General features: G+C 40.8%; 2 protein-coding genes across 2 annotated transcripts in view; one reads left to right on the top strand and one right to left on the bottom strand.

The window, feature by feature from the left end:
- Positions 1-1,346: 1,346 nt before the first annotated feature.
- LOC138911112 (transcription factor SPT20 homolog) overlaps positions 1,347-8,997 on the bottom strand; it is a 52,225-nt gene continuing 44,574 nt past the window's right edge. Inside the window, exon 4 of the mRNA XM_070208415.1 lies at positions 1,347-1,688. Coding sequence (XP_070064516.1) covers positions 1,347-1,688 — 342 coding nt within the window. The remainder of the gene's footprint in view (positions 1,689-8,997) is intronic.
- LOC6635417 (mucin-21) overlaps positions 2,365-8,997 on the top strand; it is a 100,089-nt gene continuing 93,456 nt past the window's right edge. Inside the window, exon 1 of the mRNA XM_032440252.2 lies at positions 2,365-3,132. The gene's annotated coding sequence lies outside the window, so the exon portion shown is untranslated. The remainder of the gene's footprint in view (positions 3,133-8,997) is intronic.

Genomic DNA, 8,997 nt, shown 5'->3' with positions numbered 1-8,997 from the left:
CGCCCGAAAACTGAAATGCGACAAGACAACAACGGAAAGAACAAAAAGAACAGCTCGACAGATCTGTGGGCATAATTTTTTTTTGTTAAATAGCAAGAGGCAAATCTCATGGCCGATCAACTGATATGCTTAAAGCCAATTTATAATAGGCATTTGACATATACATATAGTGTATATATGGTAGGCATATTTAATAGTGAATATTCATAGATTAACAATGATATTAAAGCAAACGTTCAATCAGCTGCATTTGATTGAAGTGCTCTATAGATTCTATTCCCACGTTTAAATTGAAAACTATGACGGGATACGTAATGGACTGACTGGCTGATTGAATGACTGATTGATTGACGTACTGAGGAACTGAATGACTCACTTATTAATTGATTGACTGAATGATTGCTTGTGTGGCTGACTAGCTAGCTCTACTGACTGATTGACTGGCTAACTTATAGTGTGACTCATTGAGTGAATGACTAGCTGATTGAGTGATTGACTAATTGACTGATTGAATGTTTGACAGACTGAGTGTCTGTCTGACTGATTGATTGATTGATTGAATGCCTACATGGCTGTCTGAATGATTGTCTGGCTGATTGAGTGACTGATTGACTAACTAACTGATTGGCTGATTGATTGCTTGATTGACTGATTGATTGACTATCTATCTAATCTAATCTAATCTATGTGATTGAATGTTTGACAGAGTGAGTGTCTGTCTGACAAATTGATTGATTGATTGTCTGCCTAACTGCCTATCTGAATGATTGTCTGGCTGATTGAGTGACTGATTGACTAACTAATTGATTGCCTGATTGATTGCCTGATTGATTGACTATCTATCTAATCTAATCTAATCTATGTGATGTACGCTTAGGCGGAGTTTTGAACAATTCCACCCGCAAGCGTGGAAAAATCACGAAAAACGTTTGAATAAAACCTTTTTGCTTACCATCCGATGGGTCTCAAACTGAATATCAAAATTTAATTAACAATTTATTTGTCAGGTGGAGTTCCAAATGATGTGGGCGCAAAGCAAAAAACTAGGATCGTGCAAGGCCGGGTAATGCCAGCTACCTATATGTACGTGAACAATATGATTCAAAATTCTTGAATTCATTTATCGAATAGTTTTCAATTGTGGGGATAAAATTATCAGCATGGGCATGGACTATGTGGCATTGGGCGTAGCTGTGCCCGTTCCCAGTGGAACCTTTGTGTACCGTTATGGTCAACAGTTGCCAGCCACTTAGCCTGGCCGTGTAACAGTAATCCAGTTGCAAGCCTGGCCAACATGCTGCGCCACGTTCGTTGCTTAAGTCTTTTGTTTGCCACGCAGATTTATGTCATTTAGCCAGCAGCAGCAGCAGCAGAGGCAGCGGCAGCGGCAGCGGCAGCAACTGCCCAGCGCTAGTTAGTTGCCCGCGTCCAGCTTCCAGCTCGCATAGCCTTTGCCACTTCCAGTTGCCACTTCCAGTTGCAAGTTTGCAAACTCTTTTGATTTTTGTTTGTTTGTTTGCCCGTTTTTGGTTTAGTTCATTGCAATGCATTGCAAGCTGCTGTTGCTGCTGCTGTTGCTGCTGCTGCTGTTGTTGCTGCTGATAGTTGTTGTTGTTGTTGTTGTTGGTATTTTGTGCATTCCTTTGCTGCGAACCGGTTTTTCCAGCAGCGTTGCCATTTTCGCTTAGCTAGAGCAGAGCAAAAATTGTTGTCCGGTTACTTCACGGCGAAAACCCGAATAAAAATTAAAAAAGAACTCTTTGCTATTGTCGTTGTTGTTGTTGTTGTTGTTGTTGTTGCAACATTTTCGTCTTTTGTTTTGGTAGCATGTTTTGCAGCCTCCAAACTCTCGCTCGCTCACTCTGCTCTCCTATTGCTATCTCTCTCTCTCCCTCTCTCTCTCTCTTTCTTTCTTGCTCTTTCTCTGTCTCGCTCTAGCGAGCTGCATCCTGTTGAACCGGTTCAGTCTTTCCTTTAGCCTCGCCTGGCGCCCACATTCAACTCGAACTCCCTTCAACTGCAACTCTGTTGCTCGCTAGCGTAAATTTCGCATAGATTCTCTTCTTGTGTTATGCTTTAGTTAAACAAATATTGTTTAATTTAAAAAAAAAAACATATTTCATTATAAATGTCCAGCTGCCTTTTCTTGTATTTTTTTATGTGCATTTACAATTGGTTTACTGTCAGGTTCGAGTTCCACACACGTTCCACACGCAACTCAAACGTGTGCTACAGCGCTGTTGCGCTCTGTGACTATAACAGCGTGTTAACAGACGCACCATGTTCGAACGCCACACTTTGCATGGCGGTAACAGGAGTGTTACAGCGTCGACAAGTCAACTACATGCGCTGTTAGATTAACATGAACAGAAGCAAAAACAAAGCCGAACGAGGCGGTCGTGCAACGGACGGTACGCTTGGAATTTATTAAGAGTTTTTGAACGCTTGCTGAAACGAAACGAATTCGATGCAATTGTTAATGCCGGTCGCCCAGACGCTGCCCCGTGTAAATGTAAACCGGTTATTCTGCCAATCGTTCGCGACGCCTTTGTTGTTCTTGTTGCTGTTGTTGTTATTTTTTTTTACCAACATACCACATTATTTTATTTATTAACGCATTTTGGGACCGTCGTGAGTGTGTGCGTGTGTGGTTGTGTGTGTGCTGTGTGAGTGCATACGTGCGTGTGTGTGTGTGTGTGTGTGTGTGTGTGCGCGCGTTGACTCCCACGCTAAGCGGCAGGCACAACTACGCACCTCTCAGGATCCGGGGGGAGTTCGGAAGATCGGGACGGTACGCGTTCGCCTAACAACAAATTGCAAACATCCAATATTTTTTTCTGGTGTGTGTTCCAAAAATAAAATTCTAAGTGCTATAAAAAAATTCATAAAAGAATAAGGTGCAACAAATCAAAAGTCCAATCAAAATAGTAAGAAAAGAAATAAAAATAGAAATTTGAAGAAAGAGTCAAATGCAAATACAACATATGCAAAAGCTGTGAATAACACGAAATAAAGAAAGAAAGAAAGAAGAAAAAAAAACACAAACAGAAGCTGTAAATTATAAAACTAGAAAAGAAGTTGAGACGAACAACAACAAGCAACGAAAAAGGAAACAACACGCGCAGGCAAAAGGTAACAAACGAAATGCAATTTCTAACTGTTAATGTTGTTTTTGTTGCGTGGGCATAGGCAGAACAACAACAGCAACAACAACAACAACTAAAACGCAGCTAGGTACCTGGGTGCCTGTGTCTATGTCTGTGCTCTCGACTTTTGCTCTCACTTGCGCTCCTGTTCACTCTCTCGCTCTCTGCTACTCCTACTCGCAAGCTGCGCGTGTGTGTGTGTGTGTGTGTTTGTGCGATCAGTTTAGCCTAAGCCTCGGTTTTATCATTTTCTCATTATAATATGTCATTACCGTTGTTTGTTGTTGTGCAGTTTCGTGGTTTTTGCTGCACAACCCAACAACAACAACAACAACGACAACTATTTTGTATGTGCTGTAATTGAGCGTCAGGCTAATAAAACTCATGCCCTCTCTGTCTCGCCCGCACTGCATGTTATTCTTTATTTTTGGCTATTTTTTTTGGCAGTTTTGCAGTTGCGAGCTGCATTGGAAAATTGGTTTTAGTTTTAGTTTTTAGCCGCGCCAAGTGCATGACATTTTAATGGCGCTCTGTGTCAGGCGAAGGGGTCACAGCTGGCGCACGGGGCGGGGCTGGCAAACGTTTGACATTGTTAAGTGCCTGCTGTCTGTCTGTGTGTGTGTGTGCGTGCGTGCTTTGGGCATGGGGAACGCTGCAATTGGGGATTGGGGTTTACTTTTAATGAGTCGCCGCGTTTTAAGTGCTGCAGCAAACAAAAAAAAAAAAAAAAAACAATCAATTTTGTTTTATTGTCGGTTTTGGGTTTTGGTTTCTGTTCAACATTTTCAATGCTGTGCATTTTTGCAGCTCATCAGATTTGAAAAAAAAAAAAAAAAAATAAAATAAAGTCAAATCGATTGGCATTCCGTGTTTACATTACATTACAGTTAGCAAATGCTGCCAATTTGTCGAATAAATCTGAGATAATTCTGACATAAAGTGTGGGCGGAATATTAAAATCGAAGCGTCTAACTGTTTTCTCTTATCTTTCTCTCTTTGCGTGTATGTATGTGTGTGTGTGTGTGTGTGTGTGTGTGGCCGAATAAGAGAAGAGCAAGAAAAAACTGAAATTGAACAAATGTTGTCATTTGCCCAAATGCATTCTGAGAGCAAAAGAGAGGCAAAATATAATTAAGTTATTTATTTTTTTAGTTTGACATTTTTTTTTTTATTATAAAACGTATAAAATTAACAATTTTAGGTAATAATAAGTTATTATAAATATGTATGAAATTGTTAAAAGTTATATCAAATAAAACGGGCTATAGGACAGAGGGAAGGGACGCCGAAGATTTAATACCCTTGCAGGCCGAACCTATTCGTCGTGCTCACAACGCTTTGAGCAGGGAACAGGGAAAAACTTCGATGCCAAGTATGCTTAAGATATCTTGAGAAACTACAAGTTTTCCATACAAGAAGCTACTTTCCGACTGATCGTTCCTATGGTAGCTATATGATATAGTGCTTCGTTACACATTGCATGGCATAATTAAAAAATATCCTTTGCAAGGGTATACAAATGATAAGATTCGGAGTTCTTTCAAGAAACAAAAACTCAAGATTTTGAGCAATATATATTTTTAATATCCCTCTACGAACTTTTAAGTAGAAAATTCGCCAGTTTCGACTCGATTAAATATTCTATATTCCTTTATGGTCCATATCTGATCTCATCCGATGTGCTTATAGCTCGCGTCGGGCTTATTTTCTTCTCCAAGTTCTCTATAGCAGGCATTCTAACACCTTCATTTTCTTAACTTATTGTTAATTATATGAGATTAGAAATAAATTTAACTATTCCGGATCAAATATTCATTTATTCATAGTCAAATGCTGCTTGGGCTACAGTTTGATTGTTTTTGGTTTCTTTCTCTCGGCCTTCTCGGAAATCGACATAATTGTGTTTGCCACCCACACCCACCCATCCTCTAATAGGAAACCCAGGCCGCCCCCTACCTGCCCCCTGCCCACTCTGCCCTCTACTCAGCAAAATTTCAGCTGCAATTTAACTGCTTTTCCGCTTTTGTTTCTTCTTCCGCCGAACGACAAACGAAATATTGTTCTATTTATGAAAAATTAAATACCCTAACCACAAATGGGGCATCAGCTAGTGGCAGTGATTTGCAATTAAGTGAATCGATAGACAGATAACCCAACAATACTCTAGCCTGCTTATTCGATTTTACTTACATAACTTCAACTTCTTTTCGAGCAACTTTGGAGAACGTTTTTCGAACCACTTTTGTTCTACTTTTGAACCATTTCTGAACCAGCAAATGTTGCTGTGCATGAATTAAAAACAAAAATGGATAGCTAGCGAGCAAGAAAGGGCAATTAATTGTCTATATAGAAGATATTGAGAGTCTTTGCTATTGGTAGAAATCTAAAGATGTCTAAAATTTCATTTCAAGGCTTGGCTTTATTTCGTTTTGCCAACGTTTGCGCTCAATTATGAAGCGGCTTGTCAATTGGAAAATATGGAAAATTAATCGACCGACTTGGCAGTTGGCTGAATGCGTTAGGGGGCATGGTGGAGTGCGAGAGGGGGGCGGGGGGGCTCTGCATATTTCATAGTTGCAGTTGACATTAGTTGAGTCAGCTTTGAAAGGCTTTTGTGCGACAAAACTAGGCGGATAAAGTATAGTCAAATCATTTTTCAATCAATTCTCGCTCACAGCTGCTGAGAGCGCTTGTAAGACGGTTGCGGGAGGGGGAGGGGCAGGGGCAGGGAGCATAAGAGAGAGAGAGAGAGAGAGTGAGAGAGGGCATTCTCTTGCTTTGATTTAAGCCTAGAATTTCGACTGGAATAAGGCTGGACAAATTGCTTGTTGCTCCAAAGTTGGTGCCACGCTTCGCTAGCCACAAAACGGTTTCGTCATCTTCTCCCTTTTCCCTTCTGCCGCTTCACCCTCCGCACGTTCATCTTTTAGCAATTGTAGCTGGCTTTCTACCATTTTTTTTTAGCCATTTCATTGTTAGACACTTGACCAAACCATTTGATATTGTTGTTATTGTTAGATTTATACCCTGTAACTAATTAAACTGGTTTGAGCAAAGGGTATATTAAAGTTGTTAGCAAAATCTCAAAGAATGAAAAGGAAATACAAAAATGTATAGTGTTGCAAATGCGTGCGTCTCAGCATTCGCTGCTGGCTTAGAACCGCTGACTTGCCGCTTGCTGGCTCGACGCTCAGAAAACTAAGACAACTTATGCCTAACCCGTTTTCTTCGGGCTTAAGCTCAAATTGCGATATGATCTTGATGAAAACACATTTGAATGTCGAACTATTTCTTGAGCACAATTCGTAGCCAGTTGCAGAGTATCTTCGAGTCGTGCAGTGATCGCTCTGCGGCACTCGTAGGCCCTTTCATTGCTTAGTATTTTCTATTTGATGGCATAATAGGTTTGTCATCGAGTTGGCAACGCATCTGCGACCGTTGAAATGAAATAAATGTCAATGTCGCATCGAATGACAAGCAAAATATTCGCCGGAAACTTGAAACTGAACACAGAAATTTGAGTTGTTTATCAGAAAGCCATTGACTTAACGCGTGAAGCGAGCCAAGTTTCAATTTTCATATTTACCAGCTGTAAATCAATTGCTAATTGAGTTCAATTGGAAGAAGCTCTGCGAATTGCCAACGAATTGACAGCAATTCGGGAAAAGTTCATGAAATTCATTAAAACCAAATAACAAAAATAAATGTATATATTTGCTATATATACATATATATTTACGTATTTATTTGTAAGTAATTTTCATATTCCAGATATTCGTTTTATTCTTCCTTATTAAAGGACAAATCTTAAAGTCAAAGTCAGCTTAAAAATAGTCGACACAAATCCAATTCCAAGTCGAGTGACTAAGACATACATTTTTGTTTGTGCTAAGGTAACGCTCTAGGTTGATTGAGACACGAATCGAGCTAAATTGAAAATGACAAGAATCCATTAAATAAGCGCTAACTGAAAGCGCTTTTCGCTCTCTACCCCTCTCGCCTCTCTCTGTGCCTCCTGCCTTCTGTTTGTTAAACCCTGTGTCTAGGAAGTGTTATTGATATGAGAGTGAGAGAGTGAGAGAGAGAGAGAGAGAGTGCTGCAAGCCTTGCTACAGGGTATCTTCTAGTCGAACGCTTGCCATGCTAGTCAGACTTCAGACTCTTAGTCGAGCATTCTAATTAGCACACGTTTTGTTTTCTTTGAAAGCCCTTTGCGGTCTTGTAGGCAAAGCGTTAAATTCGTTTTTAAAATTCATTTTCGCAGTCGAATTTGTCGTGAATGTTTATATAAAAGCTTTTGCGATTTATCGCAGCCATTCAAAGGCAAATCTATCGATTTGTTAAATGGCCGCATAAAAATATGCAGACGTGCTTATTAACACATTCACAATAACGTTCGTAATTATGATGCTGATCATAATCACGTCGATTTGGTAGCTCGCAAAAGTGAATCAGCGCGAGGGGCTCGAAATGTCACCCATATGAAATCTCAGCAAAAGAACAGAAAAAGGCGAACAGAATGTAATAAAAAATATCTAAACATACATACATATATATATATATATATATATACATGTATATATAAAGTGCCGACCCAGGCAGCATAAGAAATCACAGCGTTTAATCATTTAAAAGCATCTTTGTAAGCCAAGAGCAGAAAAAAAGCTAAATAAAAAACTGCCAGGAAAAAAAAAGTAAATATAAAACAAAACGCGGCGAATGAACGTTCAAAAGCAAGTGGCCAAGAAGCTGCGTTTTGATCTGGAACAAAACCCAACCTGCACCCCCCTCCCCACCCAAAAAAAAAACCAATGAGGGAGTAAGCCAAGTGCACGACTAGCAGATACCCTGTGCACAGCAGCTGCAACAAACTTTGCAGCCTTCACAAAAAAAAAACTTTTATAAATTTGCAACCATTTATGGCAAACGAGAATCCAAACTCCACTTATTCACAAAATATGTCTAATATCAGAGCTTGAGCGGATAAAGGTTGAGCTTCAGATACAATATATCGCTTTTGGACTAGGACGGAGGGGATAGCGATGAAGGAAGAAAAGGTAAAGTTACGATATGGAGACGTTTCCCAATGCCTGTTACAAACGCACGCTTGTTTTTGCACATACCCCATAGGACGCATTTCACAGGGCATACGAAAAAAGCAATGTTTAAACACGGAAAGGGCAGCCAAATTTGAACAGAGGGTGGCCAAGGCCCCAAAGGCAGAGGCATGCACAGGCAGCAGGCGGGCGGTACTCACCATAACAAAGAAAGTCTGCAAAGGAAGCTGCCAGCCAACGATTGAGGTCAGAAAGGAAATGCGTCGCAGTAGGCGCGTGTCGCGTGCGTCTCCAAATCCAATGAAGCTGCCCTTACCCCACCCGTCGCCCCCTACCCATAGATAGCGCCCCATTGCCGCATCAGGCCCGCAACCCTCAGCCGTTGTCTTCGCAGCTGCGGGCAAAGTTACAATAACTTTTGCCACAGTTTAAGCCGTCGCCGTCGCCGTCGCCGCCGCCTCCTGTGTGTGTGTGTGAGTGTGTGTGTGTGTGTTGGCCTGCGTATCTTGTATCTGTATGTGCCCTGACCCGCCTGCCAGCCCTTGTTTCATCTCATTTCGTTTCTGGCCCAAGCACAAATTTCTTTTGCCTTTTGGCAGTGTCAGTGTCATTGCTACTCGAATGCATTTTAATTCGATTGAGTATTCGATTCGTAGCAGCTTTTTGGAAGGCTTAACTGCTTGTGGCTTTTTATACCCTGTACAAATGAAGCCAATGAAGTTGTGCCCATGGCCAAAAAGGCTGCCTTGTCAAACAAAGTATATCTGAATATATATAACTGATGGGTCAACTGA

This window comes from Drosophila virilis, chromosome X (assembly GCF_030788295.1).
Source record: "Drosophila virilis strain 15010-1051.87 chromosome X, Dvir_AGI_RSII-ME, whole genome shotgun sequence".
NCBI lineage: Eukaryota > Metazoa > Arthropoda > Insecta > Diptera > Drosophilidae > Drosophila > Drosophila virilis.
Note: the sequence above shows the minus strand (reverse complement) of the source record. Positions and strands in the feature narration are given on the sequence as shown.